General features: G+C 50.2%; 7 protein-coding genes across 7 annotated transcripts; 4 read left to right on the top strand and 3 right to left on the bottom strand.

Moving 5' to 3' along the window:
• Nucleotides 1–145: 145 nt before the first annotated feature.
• KD926_010548 (alpha-amylase) lies at nt 146–5,476 on the top strand (the record flags this gene model as incomplete). The annotated part of the gene is made up of 10 exons (XM_053102923.1): nt 146–244; nt 1,332–1,380; nt 1,447–1,854; nt 1,922–2,517; nt 2,582–2,605; nt 2,655–2,675; nt 2,733–2,955; nt 3,013–3,246; nt 3,775–4,159; nt 4,216–5,476. 10 exons carry the CDS (start codon nt 146–148, stop codon nt 5,474–5,476), a joined length of 3,300 nt encoding a protein of 1,099 aa, XP_052953689.1.
• Nucleotides 5,477–6,818: 1,342 nt separating this feature from the next.
• On the top strand, nt 6,819–7,655 carry KD926_010549 (uncharacterized protein; the record flags this gene model as incomplete). Its single annotated transcript, XM_053102924.1, has 3 exons — nt 6,819–6,946; nt 7,013–7,180; nt 7,247–7,655. The coding sequence occupies 3 exons, from the start codon at nt 6,819–6,821 to the stop codon at nt 7,653–7,655; spliced, it is 705 nt and encodes a 234-aa protein (XP_052953690.1).
• A 797-nt stretch (nt 7,656–8,452) lies between these two features.
• On the top strand, nt 8,453–9,772 carry KD926_010550 (Thioesterase/thiol ester dehydrase-isomerase; the record flags this gene model as incomplete). Its single annotated transcript, XM_053102925.1, has 4 exons — nt 8,453–8,557; nt 8,620–9,049; nt 9,127–9,647; nt 9,725–9,772. The coding sequence occupies 4 exons, from the start codon at nt 8,453–8,455 to the stop codon at nt 9,770–9,772; spliced, it is 1,104 nt and encodes a 367-aa protein (XP_052953691.1).
• A 596-nt stretch (nt 9,773–10,368) lies between these two features.
• Nucleotides 10,369–11,582, bottom strand: KD926_010551 (heme-dependent oxidative N-demethylase family protein; the record flags this gene model as incomplete). Its single annotated transcript, XM_053102926.1, has 3 exons — nt 10,369–10,801; nt 10,867–10,989; nt 11,044–11,582. The coding sequence occupies 3 exons, from the start codon at nt 11,580–11,582 to the stop codon at nt 10,369–10,371; spliced, it is 1,095 nt and encodes a 364-aa protein (XP_052953692.1).
• A 6,935-nt stretch (nt 11,583–18,517) lies between these two features.
• KD926_010552 (Hsp70 family protein) lies at nt 18,518–20,876 on the bottom strand (the record flags this gene model as incomplete). Its single annotated transcript, XM_053102927.1, has 4 exons — nt 18,518–18,717; nt 18,772–19,210; nt 19,259–20,191; nt 20,274–20,876. The coding sequence occupies 4 exons, from the start codon at nt 20,874–20,876 to the stop codon at nt 18,518–18,520; spliced, it is 2,175 nt and encodes a 724-aa protein (XP_052953693.1).
• A 1,249-nt stretch (nt 20,877–22,125) lies between these two features.
• KD926_010553 (uncharacterized protein) lies at nt 22,126–23,590 on the bottom strand (the record flags this gene model as incomplete). The annotated part of the gene is made up of 2 exons (XM_053102928.1): nt 22,126–23,251; nt 23,463–23,590. 2 exons carry the CDS (start codon nt 23,588–23,590, stop codon nt 22,126–22,128), a joined length of 1,254 nt encoding a protein of 417 aa, XP_052953694.1.
• Nucleotides 23,591–23,973: 383 nt separating this feature from the next.
• KD926_010554 (proteasome assembly chaperone 4 family protein) lies at nt 23,974–24,654 on the top strand (the record flags this gene model as incomplete). Its single annotated transcript, XM_053102929.1, has 2 exons — nt 23,974–24,210; nt 24,430–24,654. 2 exons carry the CDS (start codon nt 23,974–23,976, stop codon nt 24,652–24,654), a joined length of 462 nt encoding a protein of 153 aa, XP_052953695.1.
• Between the last annotated feature and the right edge of the window lie 1,240 nt (nt 24,655–25,894).

Below are 25,894 nucleotides of genomic sequence, written 5' to 3' on the forward strand. Positions count from 1 at the left end.
GGGGAGGAAGAGCAAGCAATTGAAGCTTTGCAGAGTTTGGGATGGGAGAGAAAACGAGGCTGTTAGACCGGGAAGGAGATTTGAAAGGGATGGCTCGGCTCGACTGGCACTAGCGGCTCCCATCCCGAAAACTTTTCGCCCGCCAATGCGCTTGCCACCGTTAAACCCGATCGTCCGGTCAACCAGTTTTCCTGAACTCATCGGCGTGAACTTTCGACAGGATGAGCGCGCCCCGACCTACAGAGTAGGAGTGCAGAGTATCTTGCGTTGATACTGACAGATGACAGGGGCCATTCGTCCCCTTGGTATCTTGCCAGAAAACACCTACACCGAGTATATTTTGGTTCCACCGCCCGCTTTCTTCGAGATACTCCCGAACTGACAACATCCTACGGCATTGCACCCGGCTTGTCCGGAGACCAGATGCGCCGTCATGGTTGACATCATCGAAGATCTGATATTGAAGACCCGACTAGACTGTTTCCACCTATAGTGGCCTTCCTCCAGATTGCAACGGTTACGGCCTCAGGCAGCAGCAGAGCCCTACACCGTAGGAATATAGACTACTCCGTACCGACAATAGCACTCCGTTAACAGTGGTCGCTCTCAGTTACTGGCGATTTCACGGACCACAGGCGAAGAATGATATCACATCCGACCGCAAATTGCTCATTTCTGCCCGGAATCGCGGTGGATTCGTGCCTTGGAGGGATGGATACCTCAGGCGAAAACCTTATTCTGCACCCGCTGATTGGTGGACTGTCGCCGTCCTCCTTCGCCGGCTTCCGATGGTTTTTTTTATTGTCATTTTTTATTTTATTCTTTTTATTATTTATTTATAGACTGCATCTTCCTTTGACAGATAACCTAGTGGCTCTGGCTATAAAGACACAGCTATAGCTATGGTCTCCATTAGCATCAGAGAGTTAATCCCTCACTCACAGAATTGTGGATAGGAGGAATGCCGCCAATCCAAATAAACGGTTTTCTCCCTTACAGCTCCATCCCAGCTATGACCGCAAGCACCGCCCGTCCTTGCTGGCAAAAAAAAGCCTGGCCCCGTGTCACATACGCTGCAGACAACGAAGTAGGAGATCATTGCAAAGCCACCGCGTCAAGAAAGCCAGCATGCAACACACGTCAGACACTCGATAGATCCGTTACTTTTAAAAACCTTGACGAAGCCTGACGCGCGCTTCCGTCGCTATATAACAAACTTATCTTAACTTCAACCTCCTGTACTTTCCTTTAGATTCTGGATTCAATAAAATTCTAGAAATAAATTATATGAAATATTTTTTCACGACAGTGCAATGCTAAGCTTCCTTCAGTGCCTTTTTCCGAGCGGATGGACACGACAAAAATGGAAGGATATTGAAGGTGAGCAGTGTGTCTTTTCGGTGTAATATCAAAAATTTGTTGTCTGAACTTTTAACAATAAACCAGAAAAGGCAGAAAACCTGGAGAAGCTCCCGTCTTGGGATACCCCTGACAATCAACTCATGCTGCAAGGCTTCGAATGGCACGTCCCGAATGACAAGGGACACTGGCGCCGTCTTGAGCAAGCTCTGCCCGATTTGAAGGCCATCGGAGTCGACAACATATGGATTCCCCCAGGGTGTAAAGCGATGAATCCCGCAGGCAACGGATACGACATCTACGACCTCTATGATATCGGGGAGTTCGATCAAAAAGGCTCGCGGGCGACCAAATGGGGTACGAAAGAGGAACTGCAGTCGCTGCTGGCTTGCGCCGACGAACTCAGGATCGGGATCTATTGGGATGCTGTGCTCAACCACAAGGCCGGTGCAGACTATACGGAACAGTTCGCGGCTGTGAGAGTGGACCCCCGAAGTAAGCCTGCTTGCATTCGACGCAGATGTGTAAAAAGTCGTTGATCCGTTAACTGCAAAATAAACAGATCGAGACGTGGAGATCGCACAACCTGATCTGGTCGAAGGCTGGACTGGGTTCGAGTTCCCAGGCCGTTCGGAGATGTATAGTTCTATGAAATATTCGTGGCATCACTTCAGTGGTGTAGACTGGGACCAAATGCACAGGCGAAATGGAATATACAAGATCCTTGGTCCCAATAAAGGGTGGGCTGACGATGTCAGCAAGGAAAACGGCAACTATGACTTTCTCATGTTCGCCGACTTGGATTATTGCGACCCGGAAGTTCAAGATGACGTTCTCAACTGGGCTACATGGATTGCCTCTCAATTGCCTCTCAGTGGCATGAGGCTCGACGCTGCGAAGCACTATTCCTGGGGTTTCCAGGCAACGTTGATTGATCACCTCCGGGCGACTTTTGGACCTCGTTTTTTCGTGGTAGGGGAATATTGGAAGGGTGAAGTTGAGCCGTTGCTGGAATACTTAGAACAGACAGAATATAAAATGTCGTTGTTTGATGCGCCATTGGTTGAGCGCTTCTCAAGTATATCTCAGACGAGAAAGGCTGACCTTCGTGACATTTTCGACGGTACGTTGGTTGAATGCCAACCGTCACACGCAGTTGTAAGTCATCTACCTCTTCATCGGCTAGGTAGTCTTGAAAGACTGATTTTGCTTTGTTCCACAGACCTTTGTGATGAACCACGACACGGTAAGAGAAACACTGTCTCAAAACTTGACTCGGGCTAATCGCCTTGCAGCAACCAGGGCAATCCTTAGAGGTATGACAAGTCCCTATGCTCTCTTTCCAATCTTCTCAATCTAACAAATCTTGATAGGCACCAATAGAATCGTTCTTCAAACCCCTAGCATATACCTTGATCTTATTACGGGATACAGGACTGCCGTGTTTGTTCTACGGGGATCTCTATGGCATCGGCAACGACGTCGATAACCCGATGACTCCTTCCTGTGGAGGCCGACTCCCCATCCTGGCCAAGGCCCGCAAATTGTATGCATATGGGGAGCAGCAAGACTATTTCGACCAGCCTAATTGCATTGGTTTGTCCCATCCTGTCCCGTGAGCAAACAGTGTGTATCCCCCGCTAACTAACCCAGGGTTCGTTCGATACGGTAACTCGTATCATCCGGACGGTCTTGTTTGCGTCATGAGCAATGCCGGTTCTTCAAAGAAACGCATGTATGTTGGTCGGCGCCATGCGCGTGAACGATGGACCGATATATTGGAATGGCACACCAAGGTCGTCATCATCGATAAACACGGCTACGGTGTCTTCCCTGTGTCCCCGATGAGTGTTGGGGTCTGGGTGAACTCCACAGCAAAGGGACGAGGTAGGCTGGAAATAATGAAATTGTAAGTTTTACTCTTTCATGGCAATGAAATAATGGTTGACTGAGGATATGGTATAGTGATGAAAAGATCTATGGTCGATGATTGAATCCTTGGGATGTGAATTACCAAGAAAGTATTTGGTATACACACAAAGCTTTCTGTTTAGAGCTTGCTTGAGCCAATCACAAATCACCTTCATATAATTATCTGTGATTAATTACTATGTAAATAATCGATTCAGGTGCATGAGGCGCTGTCAGCCAATCGGTTACCGTTTGCTCATCCTTTCAAACGCCTCTTCCAAGGAACTGCAGGATCCCTCTTCCTATATAAGACTTACTCTGGTCATGTCAATCTTTGAATTTCCATCTTCTACCATAGCTACTGCTGCATCATTTTCATCCCCATTCTATTCGGCTAGAAACCCGCAGAACACGTGATAGCGAGGCTGTGAGTTAGATCTACCTGATCCTGCGAAATCATCGCCCAGAATAAATTCCAGCTAACATCTGACACACGCACAATAGATTTGAGACACCTTGAAATGGAGTTCTTCAATTCCCCGGAATTCCGGCCCCACGTGGAGGAGTTGATGCGACAGAACCACGTGCCTGGCCTTTCCATCGCCGTCGTTCAGAACAACATCGTTTCTTCGGCAGGCTACGGACATGCATCTATCGAGCCGCCGGTACCATGCACGGCAGACACTCTTTTCGACATCGCATCTTTGTCGAAATCGCTGACCGCTGCCTCCGTCGGATTGTTGGTCGACGACGATGAAGCCTATCCCGAGATCCAATACCAAGCTGCCATGTCCAGCCTGCTGCCCGAGGACTTCGTGATGCCCAGCCCTGAGTACACGGAGGGCGTCACAGTGGAAGACATATTGAGTCATAGATCCGGAATGCCGGCGTAAGTACAGTATATCGCTTCCATGCCAATGATCAACCCTAATCAGAGAATTAAAGTCACGACAACTCATGCATGGGCGTACGAGCCGCGCAGCCCGACAACGCACGATCCGTTACGAGGAATCTGCGCAATCTCTCCACGGCGGCGCCCTTCCGTGCAAAATATCTCTATTGCAACATGATGTACACCGTGGCGACGCATCTGATCGAAGTGAAAACCCACCAGCCCTTTTCGGATTTCCTGCAACAGCGCTTTTTCGACCCCCTCGATATGCAATCGACCAGTCTCCAGCCCCAAAGTGCTCGTGCCAAGGGCCATGGAGACCGCATCGCGACCGGATATCTCTGGGAAAAGAAATCGTCGGCCTACCGCGGATTCCAAAGTCCAGATTGTCCGGAAGCCCAAGGCGCGGGCTCCGTCATCAGCAGCGCCAATGACTTCATCAAATGGGTCAAGGCTCTGATGAATCGCGAAGGACCGATCAATGAGCGCGTTTACCGGGGACTGACTCGCACGCGCACCATCATGGATCCCGCAATGAGGAGATTGAAACCGCATACATCGCCGGCTCTGTATGCTGCCGGACTGGAGGTGTATTTCTATCGAGGCCAGTTGATGATCGGACATCTTGGAGCGGTGGCAGGATTCGCTGGCCGGTTCTTTTTTCTGCCTGGCCTTGATTTTGGGGCTGTTATCTTGGGAAACGCAGAGGGGACAGTCCCGATTGGTGCGATCTTGGCTCGAAAGCTGATCGATACTGTGCTTAAGGTCCCTGAGATCGATCATCCGTGCCTTCTGACACCGCGTAACACCACGAGCGGCGTGAACACAAGTCGACCACGCAATACAGGGAAGAACAAGAAAGCGACGAGCAAGGCAGAGAAAGAAAAGCACGACAAGCCACAGCCACAAGGATTTCCTCTCCAGGCCTTCGTTGGCACGTATCACGAACCTGGGTATCACCAACTGACGGTTGAAATCAAGGACGAGAGGCTCTTCATCGACGCGACGGATCGGTCATTTGGATTTACGCTCACGTTCGAGTACAAGGGCGATGGAGATCATGCATCCGAGTACATGGGCGATGGAGATCATGCATGGGAGTACAAGGATAGAATTCATGCATTCTCCTACGTTGCTCATCTCAGCGATTTCCTAGAGGGAGGGGACGAGCCACTTGAAGCCGTGTTTATCTGTAGAGGTGACAAGGTGCTCAGCTTGGGGTTACGTTTAGAGAAGGCGTTTGAGCAGGACATTTATTTTGATAAAGACCAGGGCGATGAATGGATGGGATGTTGTGCTTCCCATCCTGGATGAGGAAGAAGAGGAAATGAACTGGACATCTAGACTACTATTTTTTGGGAATACTAGAGGGTTGGATACACAAGCATGTACAGTAGATGAAGCATTTCCCATCAAATTCGACGATGTTGTCAGCCCCAGAATCCGGCCGTCATCGTGCATCGAGCCTCGCAGGTCGATTACGCAAACCCCAACACCTGGACCGTACTGTAGCTTACTACTGTAGTACGGTGTACGGAGTAGGATGTCGAGCACATTGCAATCATAAAAATAGAATTCCTGGTTCCTGGTTCAACCGACATGACTCGGATACCAGGTGCATTCCCAATTCAGGAGGTCGCAGAAACGCAGACGGGATAAACGGTCTTGGACGAGGAGATCCCAGCGGACGGGAATGGAGGTGGCTTATGAGTCTTATCCTCCAGCTTCTTTCCACAAGCCGAGCCAATCGGTTAGAGATGAGATGCAGGAGAGGCGCATCGTCCAGTCGGAGTCCTGGGCAGATGCGCTATAATTAAATCCCACGCCGTGTGGCAGCCTGGCAGGTGATCCTCTTGAGGTCAGAGCAGAATAGATTTACTAGCACTAATTAATTATTAACTAGCCGTTAGCTCCTGCTCCTCCGTGCTTTCCGACCGATTTCCAATTTCCCGCCGCCAAGCCTGACCATTAACCAGGATGATTTCCAGATCTCGACCACCGCGGGATAATTATAGATCGTTCGTCTTCTGGATGATTTCTATTTTCACCTTCATTGCCATTGTTATCTTCATCTCTGAGGCTTAAGGCAATGAAGCCATCTGTGGCGGAGTTGGTCGCTGATCATGGATTTCTTCAGATGAATCCTCCAGTCGACGCTAGGGACGGACGGACTCCTTCAGCGTCATTCCACTCACTCTCTGCATGTCACACTTGCCCTTGGGGGCCATTTCACCCGTACTCAATAGTTGGCTTTTGAAACTTGAGCCCGAGATGTGGCTGGTCCATGATCGCCCTCCTTTTTATTGCACCTTTCTCGCGTGGCTCTCACTCTCTTGCTAACTCGTTATATAACCATTGACGTATCCCCCGTTCCTCAGATGATCGTCGCTGCTCTACTCTCGCTCGCTAGCTTGCTTATTACTCGCATTTCTCTCGTTCCTCGATCTTAGAATACCTTGTAGACATCTAGTGCGACTTGATTACGCCGGACCTCCTTGCTGACATTAATTCTGATACTGGTTTAATTTAACAATCGCTTTCTATTTATTGGCCTGAATTCCCTTCGTCAGCTGCGGTGGATGTAATTTCCTCTCGATCGGCTTTTCTTTTCCTTTCTTTTCCTTTCTTTCTCTTTTCTTGCGACTCGATCGCTGCAATGTCTTCGCCTGTCCCGCTATACCAGGAGGTGGCATGGGTGCCGCAAATGCAACCACCCATTTCCGAGACTGATCGATCGTCGTGGAGGTTCCTGGCAGCATTGTCGTCCAACCTGCTGCTGATCGGGTACGTACTAGCTGACTCCGATCTCATTGATGTCGCAAATCCACTGATCAATCGATGTGCGCGCAGATTCCTGGTCATTCCATTGGCCTTCGAAAGCCCGACGCAAGAAGCCGTCAGCAAAGTGAATTCCGTCGTCGCCGCTGCGGTGTTGATTGGATTCGCCGATGCTTTGGTATTAATCCTCATCTGCTTCCAATATGACAAGCGCGAGTACTTGATCCGATCAATATTCCTGTACGTTGGCTTCCCAATCGCCCTGCCCGGGGAGAAATGAATGAACTGATCGCTAACCCGACCCAGTCCCGGGTTAGTCTCCAACCTCATCGGCCTACTCAACGTGATCCTCAATATCCTGTGTCGCGACCTATTGCCCATCGGCCAGATTGAGGCTGCTAGCATGGGCCTCGCTTGTGCGTTTGCCTTTCTTCATGCCCTGGGCGCGTTGTGGGTGTACGGTCGGACGGTTTCCGAAGAGACTCGCGTGCACGGATCGAAAGACGACGCTGCGCTCCTGACCGAGGAAGAAATGCAGCGGCAGCAGCTCCTCCGACTTCTGCAGGAGAACAAGAAAGGCGCAAGCCCCAAAGTTACACAGAAGACATTTCAGGTCAAGGTTCCCGAGCGGATCAACCCCGGCAAAGGCTGGGATACCTTCATGCCGCCTCCTCACGAGGAAGGGTACTTCGCCGGTTACTCACGGGGGAGATAGACTGCTGTCATGCTGTGTCAAGGTATGGCGAGACATCTGGATCGTCGGGTTCGTGCCAAATTTCTGATCGATGTTTAGCTTTTTTTTTTTTTTTCTCCGATCTTTTGCTTCATGCCAACCACCCGGCTTTCCAGCCGAAGGTGTATAACTGAAGTCACTCCTTCGAGACACCCATCGCCCGCGATGCCAACGAAACATTCCTTCGTTCGATCTGCATGTCGCAGTCGTGATATGCTGAGGATCATCCCTATCTTGGCAGAGCGCGTGCCAGGCACACGCCGCGTCAACGTGATCGTGACACCTCCAGTGACTCGTGCTGCCAAGGCAGTTCACGTGTTGGTCGCTCATATCGAAGGCATAGAATCCGTCTTCATTCGTTATATTTTGATTCTGGTGGCTTTAGGGGATATCAGTTGAATTAGTCAGGACTAGGAAGCAGTGCTTCCTCGGCTCCTCGGCTCCGTCTGACGCGGGTCCATATTAATGATTGCGAGATTTGCGATACTTATAGCGATAATTAGAATAATCATAATGATAATGATAATAATTATATACAATCCTTGGCCTGAAGGATCTCGTGTTGGTTGATACTTGATCGTCCTTCGAGTAATCAAATCCTCAAACTCGGCAGAAAAAGAAGGCCTCGGCTATTACCCGAATGGGCATCCCCGTGCCCGCTCGTCAAAAGAAGTCGTCAGCCGAGTCTTCCAACTCTTGCTCCCTTTTCCCTCTCTTGCTCTCTGCACATTGCATGTCAAACTCCCTGGTCGCCTTTCCATCACGACCAGACCATCACCATGGCCAACAAACGAGTCACCCTGTTAGAGCCCCCTGCGTTGGATGCCTCCAAAGCGCCGATCGAGAATGTCTTGGAGTTGACGCCGGTGGTCGACATCGGACCTGTACGTCTGCCTTCTCCCCTCCCTCACGTTCACTATAACTCACACCTCTATGTCTCATGCAGGATGTATTCACCAACACTCGTCCTCTCTGGCACCCGCCCGGAGCGCGGGGCATCTACGGCGGCGCGGCGATTGCGCAGTCCCTTTCCGCGGCGATGCGGACGGTCCCTTCCGATTTCGCCGTCCACAGTATGCACTGCTATTTCGTGCTGGCCGGTGACTCCGAAATCCCGATTTTGTACCATGTCGAGCGAGTGCGCGACGGGCGCAGTTTTATCACGCGGACCGTCCAGGCCCGACAGCGCGGGCGGCCTATCTTCACCACCACCCTGAGCTTCAGCAAGGCGAATAGCGGCGGCAAGAAGAAGTTGGAACATGCGACGCCCATGCCGGCGGTTTCACTACCGGATGACTCTTTTCCGGGGTCTAAGAAGCGGTTCGACGAGGGTGGTGGTGGACCATTCGAGTCGCAGAAGGCCGGAGTTGTGAATCGTAAGTGTTTGCGGTTGGGGAGACTTTTGGCGTTTCGCCTCAGTTCTTGGTCGGATGACATAACTGACATTGTTCAGGGGATTCGAATCCCGAAGATAAACGCCTGCGACGATTTGTTCGAGCCCGAGGAACGATCTCTGACGGTGGAGGCCACGACGCCCATCTGTCCGCCCTCGCCTACATCACCGATAGTTATTTCGTCGGTACCGTGTCGCGCGTCCACGATATCCCTCGATTCACATCCCCCGCCGAGCTCAAGAAGTTCTTGAACGCGCTCAAGAACCCGTCTGACCTCGATGACGAAGATATTTCGCGGGCTCTCAAGGAGCTGAAGGAGGAAGAGACGGCCGAGTTGCGGCGCCGCTTGGAGGGCGCGCTCAGCAAGGCCACGGACGAGAAGAACAAGGCGGAACATAAGGAGGTTGGTATGATGGTCAGCCTTGACCATTCGATCTATTTCCACAATCCTTGGGCATTCCGCGCCGATGAGTGGATGCTCACGGAGATGGAGAGTCCCTGGGCCGGCGAGGGCCGGGGATTGGTGCTGCAGAAGATGTGGTCCAAGGATGGAACCTTGATCGCCACGTGCACACAAGAGGTATGCTTAATCTATTTTTATTGTCCTGTTCGCTTCAAGGACCAGTCAGTCGGTTGCTAATGCACAAGGTTAAACAGGGCGTTGTGAGGCTGAAACAGGATGAACCCCCTCGCTCGAAGATATAGATGATTTTCCTTATTGATGATACTTCTTAGGTACTTAATTTATAGATAGAGGACGGGGTATGCCGGTTAATTATCCCCTTTCTTGCCATTTTCTTGCATTTGATCTTATATCCGGTCCAACAGATGGGTGACCTATCACAATTTTTATTGTTTCCATAGTCCAATGAGGCTTTGTTTCTGTATATACACATATCTACCTGCAGCATAAAATTTAATTATCAGCTAATCAGCAACGAGCGTGTCATAGCCATGATCCTGAACATATCTGCATACCTTGTCATCATGATGAAAGTAGATAAATACACACCAAAAAAAAAAAAAAAAAAAAGAAAAAAAAAAAACAGCAAAAGACCAACCAAAATCTGACAAGAACAAACATGAAGTCGTAGTCACAGACAGCCAACCAGAACATTGACAAAACAATAAAAATGAAACAAAGTACAGAAAAGGCCCGTGTTGAAATCAGAAATCCGCCCAGCCGTTTTGTCATGCTCAAAAGGAAATGCCACCAATGCAAAGAATAATACTACAGTGGGAAGGGTTCTTCTTCCCCTCTCCCTCCCCATCTCCCCTTCCGTCTTCAGAACGGAACTTCCTTACACCTCCAACGTCTCCTTCTTCTCCTTCTCTTTCATCTCCTCTGCTTCCTTCCGCTGCTGCATTTGGCTCTTCCATTCGCAGAACTCCAGCGCTTTGGCCCCCCAGACCTCTGCCCCCTTGTACTCACCCACGTAATCCGGCCAACTCCGGATCTCCTTGGCCAGGTTCTGCAACTCCTGCATCGGCAACTCGTCTAGCGTCGTCAAAATCGTCTTGACGCCGAACACAATCGTCCCCGTGCGGGGAAGGCGGCGGAAAGTCTGGCGCTCCCGTCGGATGACGATGTCCTGCGGTGATGGGTTCGGGTTGTCCTCCGATAGTGTGGTCGGACGGTAGAGGATCTCGAAGAGGTCTTCGCCGGGGCGTTTCACCTCGACGAAGTAGTTGGATCGTTCCATGGGGGACGAGGGTGTTAGGCGAATGAGAAATCTATTATCACGAGTCGGTTAGTCAAATTGCGCGCTTCCCAACAAATTGTATCAGTCAGGACTAACTTGCTGACAGAATTGGCAACCTGCTGGTGCCATAACGGAACTGGGTTGTGTAGTCGCGAGATCGTCCATCCAATTCGTTCCTGCACCGTCCATCCTACCGGGAATAGACTTGCGCTGGCGGCCCTAGATCCCCACTGTCAGAATTTCCATATCACGCGAAGACCAAGTTGCACTCACAGGTAATACTCATCGTCCGCATTCTTCATCAGAATACTCAGGTCCTCCATGGTCAATCGCACAGCGATTTCCAACGGATCCACATCTCGATTCTGGCCCCCATAGACAAACGTCTCCCCGGTCATCTTATTATGGATGGTCGTCTCGTCGCCGGACTTTTTCCGTTCGAACATATCCGAGAATCGTTGGCAGAGGAAATCGACCACTTCCTCCAATGCCTCCAGACACGCCTCGTATGATTCCGGCAAACACTGCAGCACCTTCTGCTTCTCCTCCCGCAACAATTGGCTCCGGATCTGGTGCTCGTCCATGTAGTTCTTGTCGACGGTGAGCCAGTTCTCCACGTCCAGCCTGCGCACGTCCATCATTACCCGGTATCTCTCTCGTCCTTTGATGGGTTGAGCTGGGTAGGGCGCTATGCGCTTCAGGTCACTGCAACTTGTGCGCGGCGTGGGTTTTCGGGACCATATTGACCGAACTTTGACGATAACGAGGGTGACAAAGCACAGCGTAAGCGCAATCCATGACAAGATATTCATCGCCGTTTGTGAAAGATCGGTTTGCCACCAATGCAAATGATCGAAGATAATGATACAGTGTGAGAGGGAAAGTAACGAAGAGGGAAAAAGAATAAATAAAAAAAAGAAAAGAAAAGAAAAGATCGATTCCGAAGAAGCTTTTTTACAGTCTCACACTCAATTCAAAGATGCCACCACAGACCAGTGCTCGAAAGAATGAATTGACCAAGCCAACATTAAAGAAACATGGCGAAAACTTTCTTACATCCTCGGCGAGGGCGATGAGCTGATACTATATATTTGCCAGGACCGGCAAAGAAAAGAAAAGAAAAAAAAAATAATAAAAGAAAAAAGCTTGGGAAATGAAGATCCTACGGGTCAGCCGATTAGCTACTACTATGGCGCCTTCTCTACATTCCGGATTCAGGAAGCTGGGATGCACTCTGATACGTTCTGCCCTTTCCCCGCAAAAGCCGCAATTCGCCGCCCCGAAAAAAAAGAAAAGAAATTAATAATAATAACAGAAAGGGAAAAAAAAAAAAAAAAAAAAAGGGAACCTGACAGCATCCATGATCCACATGATCCAGCTGAGAATGAGATGATGCTGCTCAGCTTTCAATGCCATCGAACTCCACTGAGAACTCTAAGTGGATAACGAGGAAATGCACCGGTAGGAGGGTCTCCGGCCCCCCCTCTAGGGACTATGGATCCGAACTAATTCATTGACTGACTACTAAGGCTACGACTTTGGCGACTGTTACGGTGCTAATTGCCCTAGTTGGTTAGAAGCTAGTATGTCTCTGTGGTCCTAACTTAATCCTATGGAAATCGTCAGGCGCAGCTCACGCGTATCAAGTCCGTGCGCAATCCAATCTGAGTGAGAAAGAGGCGAAAACCAAAACAACCCGGAAAGAGATAAGGCAAGAGGCAAGAGAGGCAAAAGGTAAGCCGCAAATGAGGTGAGAAAGAAGAAAAACAAAATACTATTTTAGAGAGAAAATAATAGAAACAAAATATCGCCAGAAAAAAAAACAGAGGCCTCGTGAGCTGACCCGACCCCCGAATCTGGAGACGGTTTTTCCCCCTGTTCAACAGTTCCTGCGGTTCCGCTCCAGCGGTATTCGTCTTTTTGTTTCCGACGCAGACGCAGGCAATCCCCAGAATGGTATAATCTCTCTCGAAGGGGGAATTGCAACTACAGTATGTGTGAAAAGAAATACCGCACTCTGGCATGCTAAGCCCCCATGTTGACGAGCTGTCCAGTTTTTAAGATGTTGCATACTGCATACAGATCGTGCATACGAACGGGGGGAAGGGAAGGGCAAGGAGAAAGAAAAAGGCAGACGGGCAGGTAGGCAGACCGAGGAGCCAAAGCCGTCAGCATAATTTGTTACCGACCACAGTCTGTACGACACAAAGGGAAAAGTAAAACCAGCAGCAGCGCGTGGGCTTTTTTTGCGCTCCCCCTACTTGCGTGGGCCGGTCCCAAATCGGCAGCTCGATAGTGACACCGTGGGTGGATGGAAACGAATGATGGGGGCGTTTTTGAAATCCTTACGACCCTACAATCCAGGTACTGAATCTGACTAAAGTCCCACGGGACGTACACATGTACATCATCGAAAAGTCAGTTGCCCTGTGGGTTCCGACTTAAGACTGACGTGCTGGCATGCGCGAGCCAATGGGCCATTCCGGTCACGACCACTGGCCCGGAGGAGTCTGGGCCACAGGCTGAGAGGAAGTGAGAGACTAGGTCGATAGAAGAAGGTACGGAAGGTCGGCACTGACGTACGATGAGCGAGTCCTTGCAGGTCCATCAATTCGCACGCGAAGGGGGGTGGCAGGACCAGAGACCCTGTAGGTACTTGCGAGGTACTGACTACGACGCCCCGTACGGCGAAGATACAGGGCCAGCGGCTAGTGGAAAATCAACAACAACCCGGTAGGCGATCCACCAGGCGGCCGAGTCCAGAATTGGCCTCGCTCGTCTTGTCTAGCGTCAACGCAGCAGCCGAAAGGGTTGCACGACTCCACTCTTTCCAGGCAGAGACTCGTCCGGGGTTTTGCGCTGCAACCGCCTAGTGGGCGGAAAGCGCGCTTGCCGCTGTCTCCTTGGTGACTTTGGGTCCCTCGGCGGGACTATTGACAGTTGCTGTCTTGCTGATCTGACTGACTTGACCATGAGGTCCATGTCTCAACCAAGAATGCGTCTTTTTTCTCTCTGTTTTCTTTCTCACTTGACTTGCATTTCTTAGTGGACTCGACTAGGTGCCTTTTTTTTTTTTCTTGTCTGCCTTCCTCTCTTTCAATTCTTACTGTACTCCGTTTGACCCCTTTCCGTGGGTCCCTTTTTCTTCGCCTTTCCTTTTTGAGCTATTTTCTTTTCTTTTTCCGATTTTGCTTCGCCCTGTCCAAGACCAGTCCAGCCTCCCCTCTCACATCTGACCTACAGAAACAAAGAAAATCCTCCGAGGATGATTCTTGTCCGACGCGATATGACCTCGGCTCAAAAAATAGCTTCCAGCCCTATCTATCGGCCAGCAATCAATAAGCAGGAGATAGTTGCCCTGTACTCCGTATACCAGACGAGGTACAAAGACGCGGTATCTATCCGAAGAACGGAGAACAATGCCCATCATATCATACCATATCATTCTTCGCCGTCGCTCGTCACCAACCCGCCTCACTCCTGAAGAAACTAAAACCAAAAACCCACCGATACCGACCTCTAGACTCTAGCTCTAATATGTTGACTCCATCGACCAAGGACCCAGATCCGGACCAACGAATCATCTAGCCCGAATTACTTTTCCTTTGGCCATGTACTAAAATCCACAGTAGCAGTCAAGTCAACGAATCGGCCCGAACTCCACAACATACCCAAAAAACCCATCGTCTATGATCCATCCCGAGACATCGACCTGTCTAGACACCTGTCATTAAGACGAAAACAGGAAGAAAAGGTACGATCATATCCATGCACAGATCATAAAGAGAACATGAACGGGTACGGGTACGCAATGCACCTGGATGGAGAAATAACGGCATGCCCGTTACTCGATTCGGAGATCGAACGGCCTGTCTACTGGTCTCAGAGCAGGGGAAAGTGGGTAAAGTAGAGTAACTAGGCGTAGGGTCTGATAAAAATAAATTGAAACAGGAAAAAGAAAAGGAGATAGATAGATAGATAGGCAAGTCTGGACTCGACAATCGACAATCGACATCCACTCGCAGTCTCCAAAATCCCAACCCTGGACCCAACCCCTTTTCGAACTACTGCGTAGTCTGAGCCGTTTTTTCTTTTGGCGATTTGCCATGTCGATATTTACTCGTTAGGGAGTCCCCGAGAGGGGAAGAAGGATTTCGGTGGGACCTCGGTGTTCAAGACTAAATTGTTAGATCGATGGTGCACGGACTTGTCTGTAAGCTAGTCGGTCTAGTGTAGTTGATGTGGTGGTGGTGATTCTGGTGGTAATGGCGATGGTTCTTGTGGCAAGAGTCCTCCGGCTGTAGCTACTCGGTAAGAAAATGGTGAGGCTATACTAGCAATTCATTGTAGGCGAGCACCTACCTACCTACCTGCCTGCCTTATTATGGAGTAACAGTAATATATACACTACTAAAGCCCTCTACACCCGACGGTGCACAGTAGGAACTCAAGAAAGCAAATCAAAATTCCGAAGTTAACTAAGTTTCCAACTAAGCCCAGGTTCTCATTCCTGACCCTGCAATCTACACCGTACTGAGTAAGTCCATCTACTGGGCACCTCCCTATCAGAAACCCCAATCTCCAATTCCGTCCACCGACATATAACATATGTACGTACGGAGTGCGTTGGGGAGCAAAGGCTTAGATCCGATCCTCCATCCCATAATAATAAGTTAGTTAGTCAGTTAGTTACACACCCCCAAAACTGCCGCTTAATATTCACACCGAGGTACTCCGTAGACAGTAACTAGAGTCGAGTCGTACGTAAAGATTCTCCGCAAAATGATGAACTAGAAGTTGATGCATGCGGATCCGATCCCCGTGCCTCGCCTCGCCTCCGTCCCGTTCTCTGCCTACCCAGATGGGATACGATCTGATTTGATCTGACATAAGAAAGAAGATCCTCACTACATCATTCGGGATGGCGACTCCGGACTCCGGAAATGCGTAGGTATGTATGTACTTTTGTTTTGGGGGTAGATTGGGGGGGGGGGAGTTCTAAGTTGTGTTTTGCTTTTTCTTTTTTTGGTCGATTTGATGGTTATGCATATCGGATGGAGTACATGATGTGTATGATGTGTCCTTTGGGTTAGGGGGTATTCTGCGGTAGTTGGTTAAGTAGGAGGAGGTGTTCTTTCTTGTTTTTTCTGGTTCTCGTAGTTGGTTTCTCTCTCTCTCTCTCTCTCTCTCTCTCTCTCTCTCTATTATTGATTATCTTTATATCTCTATTCTAATTTACTTCCAGGCACTAAGTCTGAATATTAATCGATCATCAATAAATACACACTACCGAATACAGATCATCTAGCCCTCCAAATCCTATCTCAAAAGGAATAAGAAAAGAAAATCGAATCTTAAAAGCAAATCAGACGTAACACAAAATCAACTCTCTCAATCAGTCAATTTCCCAAAAAGTATGAAAGAAGAAGAAAAAAACCAAAGAAATTCAAGTCTTATATAGCCCACCCCTCCCCCCCTCACTCACATCCCCATAAAAAGGAAAGAAAAGAGATAATAAGATTCTACATGCAGTGCATCCATACATTGTCGATATGTATGTACAATCGATTCTGATCTCAACCGATACACCCCGTGCCATGGACACTCTGATCCTTCTACATGAAGTAGGATTGAGTTTGAGTTTGAAATTGCATTAGTTAGTATCTGGTAGACTCCAATCTGATCAACGGAGCTTCTTATGAGTTATGTCATTGTACATATATATATACTCAATACCCCTGATGGATGGACAGTGTCCAACGAACCGACATCCATGTCATGTATCTTAGTTAATTCGTCCGCCCATCAGTCCCTTAGTAGGTATGTATTTATGTATGTATGTATTTCCAAGCAAGTACGTACAGTATGTACATCCCATGTATCTCGCCGGTACATATGTGTGTACATACGTACTTCTCAGCGCGATCATCTAGGAGCCCTTCTCGGCCAGGCCTGTTCTGACGTCTGAGAGGGTGCAAAGAACGGTGATCGTCACGGACTAGGCTAGGGGGCTACGTTGGGCCTAGAACCGGGAATCCGGATTTCACGTCATTGATGTATGTACGGGGCCGGTTCTGGATCTCTCGGGGGATGCGTTTCCTGATTTGGAGGGCTGCGGTTTAATATGCCCATGGATTTTGGGGGGTCGAGGGTCTGGGTTCTGGGGTCTGGGATTTTTCGTGGGTGATGTATTAATATCGATTAATATTTTTTGGGGGTCGGGGATTGAATGAACTCCTCCGCTTATTATCTGGGAACTGGGATTATATATGCATCTGTATATCGATGAAGTTAAGTCTATATTATATCTACTACTGCGTAAAATAGCATATTAGTCCCCACATATAACCAACCGTCGGCATACATATCCTCCACGCAATCCCGCGATCAACAAAATAGATATTAAAAGAATCTGTAGAATAACTCAATGATTTACATTCTATCTTATAGTATAGCCCATCTAATCCATTCCAGTAAGCCTCCTACCTACTACCCAATCGCCACATCCACATCCATTAACTATTATCAATCTATTATAAATCCCATCAACCCCACCAACCTAGGTAGCTGCCCAAAGCATCCTAACCTCACCACCCATTCGTTCTTTACTATTCAACAATAACAAACCCGGTATACCATTCATCCACCTCCCAGAATAACATGACTAGGATCCCTTGTCCATGTTCACGCCCACACCAGATGGTGGGCAGAGGTGGAGGTGGCTGACTGCGCGGCTAAGATGAACTAGGCAAGTAAAGTAGAGTACAGTAGGTAAATAGGGAACCATCTCAGTTGGAAACGAAATTCTGACATCATTGTTCTCATGGTTTCATACTCAGGTGACCTTCTGTCAGGGAGGGAGGTTTGTTTGCTTCGCTTCCAATTCCGGGCGTTCTTCGAGGGGGCTTGCGGATTCGGGGGATGGATTTGTATGATTGGTTTCTTTTCTTCCTGGTCTTTCACTACAGGAACCTAACTTATCTACCTGCCTACCTGCCTGTCTATCTTAAGAGTTAGGACATGGATAGATAGGGATTGGTAGGAAGGGGAAAGGAATCTAAATCATTGGATAATTGTTTTATAGGGTTGATGTCTTCGAGACATACTCACTCACGAGATCATACATTCATGCAATGCAAGTCAAGTTAGGCAACTATCCAAGCAAGCCCAATCAATAGTTTATGGTTCATTCAATCCACGTAAGTATAAACCCTCTAGTCACTCACTACCTACTAAATCATCTCTAGATAACATCAAACCACAAACAGACAAACTCGAAATCAAGCTTAGATAGACATGGATGGATGGATGGATATCTCGCCATTATCTGAATTAATAAAAAGAAATAAAAAAAAAATCAAACCGTCAATGCTTCATGTGAAAGGTATCCAATAAACAAAAAGAAGAAAAAAACCCCAAATGATGTGCTGGGTGGATGAACATCACGCCAAACATATCATAATAGCCCTTCCGTGCCCTTGTCACCCTTCAAGGACAAAAGGATGGATCGAGCCAGAAATGAAACGGAAGAAAGGCTATAAAAAAAGAGAAACGCCCGTCCGATGTAGTGTGCTTGCTGGTTGGTGATTCGTGACCTCGGGTATGTAAGACTGCCCGACAGTCGTGCTCCATTTGGTTTTCCGTCTTGTTTTTGTGTTTTTGTTATCTTTTTTTCTTTTTTGCCCCAATGGAAAATCGTCGAATGGATGGGTGTGCACGTCTGACAAGGCAAAGAATTCTCCGGGATTTACCGGAACTTGGCTCGGCACCGTCCCATCACCTCGCCCTGGCAGACCAATTCGGCGCTGAACTCACTGCCGTCAAGCGTCAGGTAGATGTCAAAGTATACCCGGTAGAACGTTCCTTGCGGGGTGTCCATGCGCTCGAAATCCGTCTCAAGGTTCTTCCGGGACAGATCTGACGTAAGAGTAACCACCTCCTTGATGCCTGCATCGAATATTAGCTCCGTCTCGGCTGACAGGGAGGCCCATAGGAACTTACGGGGATCCTTCGTATACTCCGGACACACATCCTCGTCACACGCGTACAAAATATCCTCGTACATAAGCGTAGCACCCGGTGCAACTTGTCGGAAAAAGCTGACCTTGACTGGCTCGCCGATCTTGACCCGCTCTCCCTTTTGCACAAAGATCTGTCGCGTGTACTTGCAACGATCCCGGCCGTCCAGACTAGGCACACGGTACTGCTCGGGGTGATACCCCTCTTTGAATGGCTGCAGGGTGGCCATGAGGTAATGCCGACGAGCAACACGGTGCGTGATCACTCGCTCGGTGATACCCGCTGTGACTGCACCCTTGACAATGGCGGCGACCGAGTCCATGGGTCGTACCACCTTGCTTTGATACTGCGGGGGCACGTGGAGCTTGATCTGCTGGAAAAGGTACTCGGACGCACCGAATCCTCCGACCACGAGAACGTTCTACGACAGTTAGTTGGAATCCTCATTGTTGCGTCTATGGGGGCATACCTGTAGCGATCGGTTTTGCGCCTGAATGGCGATGATCTGATTGCGAACCAACTCAAGGATTCGGTTGACGACCGGCTCGAAGCACTGAAGGATCTCCTCGTTCGTAAAGGTCATATAACCTTCTTCGATTCCGGCATCCGGGAAGTCCGCCTCGATACCGACATCAACCGCCCACTTCTGCCCGTTGTTGCGGAAATCGGCCTTGATGCGGTTCTCGAAGTCCATGATACACTTGGCGTACACCTTGCCGGCCGTTCGAGAACCGTCGGGCAGCTTCATCTTGCGAATCTTCGCCCGCAGGATGTTGCTGAAGTTTCGGTTGAGAGCGGTCGAACCGCACGAGTCACCCGATCCTGCCGTGCATTCAGCCACGCTGAAGGGCTGCTCCTCCTCGACTTCATAGGCGATCAAATCGACGGTACCTCCACCGCAATCAACGATGAGGATCGCATCGCCAACCTTGAGGTTCAGCAATCCGGTCTTGGCGCAGAACAGCGCCGCCGCCTCGGGCTCGGAGATCAACGTCAGACGGTTGTCATTCTCGTCCCGCAAGAATCCCGCCTGCAGGGCCGCAGCACGCGTCGCCGCCTTACCAGCATCGTTCCAGATAGCCGGCACGGTGAGGTAGTACCGGATGTTGCGTTCCTCTCGCGTGAACACCTCGCCCAGGGTCTTTTGTAGTTGGTTGCGCATCGCCTGGCGCAGCTTGAAGAGGTAGTCGGCGGCGACGTCGATTTCCGACTTGCCGGGCGGGAGGGGCGGCAGGTTGATAGGATCGATATACGTATTACCGGAAAGCATGAGCTGCAGCTTGAACCATTCCACCTTCTGCACCCCTTGCTTGGGGTATCCGGTGGGGGCCAGGGCATCGGCAATGTCAGGGCCCCATCCTACCACTTTTTGATACTGATCGTAGTATAGAACCGTAGGGATCTGGAGGTGGACAAGGTTTTAGAATTAGTACGGGATTATTTTCTCGACTGTCGCGATTTGGTGCGCGCGCGCGACCGCTTACCTTCTGTTTGGTATGAGTTCCTGCGCCCGGCCACTCCGTGATGATATCCTCTCTCGCCTCGTTGTTGGTCGCAAAAGCAAAGGCCACGCCCGAGAATGTCGTACCGAAATCAATACCGACGATGAGCTGGGCCTTGCTGCGACCAGCCCCTTCGACCTCGACGGCGGGGTTCCGGACTGCGTATTGCTGCGGCATGCCCTGGCCCATCCCATGCGGGACGGGCTGCTGTTGCTGCAGACCGCCGTAACCCGGCGGAGCGCCCATGGGCTGAACGGGGCCCTGACCGTACTGCAGGTTCGTGTTGAGCGGTGGCGGATGGTGTGCGAGTTGCTGGCCCGGCGGCATCGGACTGGTGGGTCGGCCGACGGTGTTGTACGTGTAACTTGGGGGCCGACCCAGGGTATTTTGGTTGTTCATTGGGAGACTCGTGGTGGACGAACTGTGACCCGACGGAGGAGAGCTCGGGGCGATCGACGAAGGGGCGGGCACAAGGGTATTGCTGGACGGGTTGGGGTTCGTTTGAGATTGCGCCACGGGGCTGCTGGAGTGCTTGTTCCGGTTCTTCCAGGTGAACGATTTAAACCGTGAGCTCATCAGGTCCATATATGGTGACCACGATGGAGGTCAACGGGGAGAAAGGAAAGAATCAAGAGGGAAGACGAAGCGGTGGAAAGAGGAGGGGGGAAGGAAGAAAGAACAAAAGAGATTAAGCGAGAGAAAAATCGAAAGAGGGAAGAAGGAGAAAAAAAGAAAAGAAGAAAGAGAGGAGAGGACGGGGAAGGAGAAGCGACAGCGCAAGGCAGGCAGAAAGGATGAAAGGAATCGCAGGAAACGAGGCGGTGCCCTTTTTCCCTCTCGCGATTGATTTGATTTAGTTTAGCCCGATGCTGGACGGGGCGGGGAAGGGGGAGGGGGGAGGGGGGAAAGAAGTGACAAACTCGGATGGATCAGAGGGAAGAAAATGATGGGAAGAACAGATGGAGAGAGAATTCACGCCAGATGGAGAGAAGCAAACAAGGGCAGCATTCCGAGAGGGAAGAAGAAGCGGTGGAATGAATTGAATTCAACAATGAAATGAATCGATCGAGACCGAAGGATGCAGGTCACTCCGCCTCGAGGTCGGGCAACCAGGCTGTCACTCAGTACGGAGTACGGTGTAATTGTACACAGGTACACAGGTACACAGGTCCAGCAGAGAAGAAGCGGTCTTCAGGAAAACATCAGCAACCGTTCGGTTCTTTGTCCATGAGTTAACTAATCTTGACTCCGTTCATATTTATCGATCGTGCCCTGATTCCCATGCAGCGGTTGGTATGGCTGGTATGGTTGGTATGGTACGGTATCTTACCATCAGATACCGGAGACGAGACCGGATCATCGCGGGGCAGGAATCTTGGCCCGTTGGCTGACAGAGCCATATCCCCGCCAGAGTGAACTAACTACTAGTTACTTGAAACATCTATGCCCCTGATGTCATCATTATTCCATCTGCATCAGATGCACAGTAATCTCCCGTCCTACCCAGTTTCAAACCAGCGCCCTGGAATCGGCAGAGGGAGTGCCTGAAAGTGAGCCGTGGGACGACGACAACAAGGCTGAGCCTGAGGCCTGACCGTCTTTGTTGGGTCGTGCGGCTGAAACGGGATATCGGTATTGTACCGAGACGGTACGATACCATACAGTCCCCGTTTCTGGAAACGAGGCTCAGGCAACGAGGCGCAGGCTGAATTTCTATACTTAGATGGGCCCCTGCAGCGTTGAGAGTCAAGCCCCAGGGTCGGCGTGCAGAGTCCGGGTCCTGGTGAAGTCTATCGGCTTTTAGGTTGCATGGTTCTATATTTATTCAGTCTCACTATCTCTTGCGAGCCACCCAGTGCGATGGCTTGTACAGTGGCTGAAGCATGCTCTGCCGGTCCTGGATGTAGCCACACATGCGTCGCTCCTCCACGGCCTGCCGCTTCTCGATCGTGAAGCCCATGCGCTCCACAAGGCAGAATACCTCTTCCTCCGTGAGCTCCACATTTCCCGGCTCTCCGATCCCCTGTGCATGGCCCTCGTCCCCGTGCTCGTGGTGGCTGCGGTTGCTACCGTCCTCGAAGTGCCAGAGCAGGGGCCCGACGTTGCTCCAGATGCCGTTGGGCTTGAGGCAGTGCCGGATGGTCTCCACGTACCGGATCAGATTGGGCGCCGTGTCGATGAAGAAGACGGTGGCCACTGCGTCGAAAGCGTCCTTGTTCGACGGGTTGCTGTAGAGCACCACGAAGTCCGCCGCCGACATGCTCATCGTCCCGAACGGCGTCTCAGGGCTATCCTGCGCTTCCAGCATCGCCGTGCCCGGGTGTCGGTCGGGGATCATCACCTTCTGATGCTGCTGCTCGCGCGATACCAGGTTCGAGAAGTGAAGGGCAAACGGGTACAGAGTATGCTGCTCGGGGCCCAACGTGTGGTTCAGAACCCAGCTACTCGCCAGTAGCTGATGATATGAGATCTCGTTGCCCTCGGCCGCGTACCCGGCCTGGCAGATTTCGAACACCAATCTTCCCAGCCCGGCCCCGGGGACCAGCACCCTTGGTTCCTCGTCCGAGGCTTGTCTCTCGCCAAACTCGTCCTTGAGGTCCTGCAGCACGGGGTCGTAGCAGACCTCCCGCTCCGCGCGGCCCTCGGCGCTCCAGTCCCGATAAAACTGTCGGATGGTCGAATGCGCTTTGTTGACATCCGACGCCGTGGCCTTCTCCCGCCAGTTCTGCTGGGCATCTTCCAGGTCGGGGTCGGCCGGTAGCCCGAATGAAGCGAGTCCCGTGGCGAGAATCGCGTCGGCGATATCGGCATTGACATCGATGGCATCGTCCACGCGGCTGAAGTTATCGAGAAGGTTGAATGGCGGTTCTGCGAGCATTTGCCAGTGAGAAGATGGTAGCGAGTAGAATGCCTGCCGCCGACGATGCGTTGTGTTCATGTGAGCAGTCCGTCGATATTGCCTGTATCGTACAGCGTTTAGCATTTGTAGATCAGCGATTGGGTCCATTTTAACACCCAGTTGGTAATATATTACAGAGAAATGTAGAAGCATAATCGCAATGAAAACAAGGTAAACACATGGATCGAATCCAATTGCTTGATAACGCTTCTAGTAGTACAGTAGGATAGATACCCGAAACGACGGAAAGATAGCCTCATACTCATACGCACCTATATGAATCAATCGTAGCAAATAGTACCCGTCTCTCCTCGGGATCGTTTAAAGGATCGAAATCCCCTGCCCAGCTACGAGTTTCCTCCGCCTCGTCATGGAAATTCGGTTGCGATTCAGATGCCATGGCGAGATCCAAGCGTTGATGATCGAAGGGATGACGCAATCCCTCTTGCAGATAAACAGAAACGAGGAGAACTATAAGCAACGCTGATGCAAACCAATTAATGCGCTGGGAAGGTAAAGTGACAGACCGAAAAGCAAGGGAATGAGGGAGGAAATTCCAGATGTCGCCGACGTTCGAGACGAGGTTCAGTGGACCCGCTTTATTTGGCGGGGAAATCCAGATTCCATCGCGACTCCTTCGCCGTCCGGCCAACAAACAACTGCGATCGCTTGACATTGAACGCCCTCGTGTTCGCCATATCATCAATTCTCCTCTCATCCGGCACTCGGTCACCTTCCTTCTGCATAACCTCCGTCCTCCCGACGAATATCCTGTCGTGCAAAATGGCGACAGCAGCCGAATCGGCCATACCGCCTCACCCTGAGTCCGCGGGGACCCCTCACCTCCAACCTCGACCGCACGAGATCTCCTTCCCTTTGCCCAAGGCGCTCCATACCACAGCACATATCCACCTGACCATGCTGGAAACCTGCGTCACGACGTTTCTGACGACTTCGACGCCCGGCGATTCGGGCGGAACGATGAAGCCGATGGGGAGTTTCGTCTATGCGATGCCGGATGTGAGTTGATCGGTCTACGGATCCAGAGCCGTCCATAATTGAACTGGAGAGAACATATGGATGATACGAGTGAAAGGAGATGATCGAATCGGTCGTTTTCCACCCACCATGCTCATCTACCATGGACATGCCACTCCTACCCTCCCTGCCATCCCACCTTAACCCTCTACCATCACCTACCAATACAACACCAGCTAACAAAAGTCCCAACCAAAACAGCGCACGAATCCCCGCACCGCGATATCCACTACCCTCTACACCTCCCCGACGGTCGAATACACCACCCGAGTCGCGAAGATCCTTGCTCGTCGCACGCGTACCCCGGTCTACGTCGGCTGTAGCATCGACCCGACGGGGCTCAGCCTTACCGTGGAGGAAGAAATGGAGGGGTTAACGAAGATAGTGGACGCGATAATGAAGCGATGGGAGAAGCGGACGGAGTGAATGCTCACCCTACGTCCGTCCGTCCATCCATCCATCCATCCATCCCACTTGGTTCATTCATCATCAGTGAGCTTCAACTGGGGTTTCTTTGCGTTGAGCTGTTTCTGCATTTGCATGGGTTGTCTACTGTCATTTGGAGTACGGGTATATGGATATACAAAGGCGTTGCTGATTCTATTTGCATTTCCTGCCATGTCACGTCGCTACCGGAAGTACGTACATACATGCTTACATGTGTACTACCTAGGTAGCTAGATCCTGGATGGCAGGTTATGTTTGGGAGATCGGGGTGGGATTGACTGGAGTTGAGATCTTTTTTTTTTTCTTTCTCTTTTTTATCCTTCTAAATTCTCAGACTCTTCCCTCGGGTTCCTTTTTACCCGAGAGATGAGATTCGTGCTCGATTAATTCCTATCAGATGCAGCTCCCTACATAACTAAGGCTGCACCTGCGCCGCAGGGGTACTGGATATATTAGATCTCATATTAGTTAATATATCCGATCAATTAGATCAACCGGTAAGATTGGATTCTGGCGTTGGTCATGATGCCTGTCTAATAAGAAGCAACTAGCAACACTAGCTAGACGATGCGATATAAGCATTCTGATTGCTATTAATAATGGATATTGCAAACCCTGCGCTGCAATTTCGCCTACTATATCCTCAATCAAACGCGACGGGGCGTTTAATCAAACTGTTAAATGAGGTAATGACCCAGTCAGCAGTTGCTGGGAGGCCAGTAGCATATCACTATCAGATATTCAGGTACGGGTACAGATTGGAAGCCGTGAATGAATGAATGAATGAAGACTGACTGGCTGGCTGGCTGATTGATTGATTGATTGATTGATTAAATCCGAGCATCAACCTACATAGTTAGTCTAACATACCTATTATCCACTCACCACGTTACTACTACTCGTACTACGGGCCTAGTTATGGGCCTGCTAGTGCCAGCAATGGGGCAACGATATACAGACGGATCAATTCGACAAAATCACTCATGACCTATTGCTGTAAAAGGAAGGCGAAAAGAAACCGGACGAAAAGAGCGAACCCAAAGGTTTTCCGAGAAAAAAAGGATGCTACGGTGTACGCAAGTCCTAGTTATGGAGTGCATGAAGTACTCCGTAGTTCAAAGTTCAAACCCACATTGAGAATAAAAACAACTAAAAAATAAGAAAAGAGAGAAAAAAAAAAGCTACGGTAAGTAGTTACATCCGAGCTTCCGAACGCTCT

The sequence above is a fragment of the Aspergillus affinis genome (assembly GCF_023601865.1).
Source record: "Aspergillus affinis strain CMG 70 chromosome Unknown NODE_81_length_170848_cov_85_189412, whole genome shotgun sequence".
NCBI classification, from domain to species: Eukaryota; Fungi; Ascomycota; class Eurotiomycetes; order Eurotiales; family Aspergillaceae; genus Aspergillus; species Aspergillus affinis.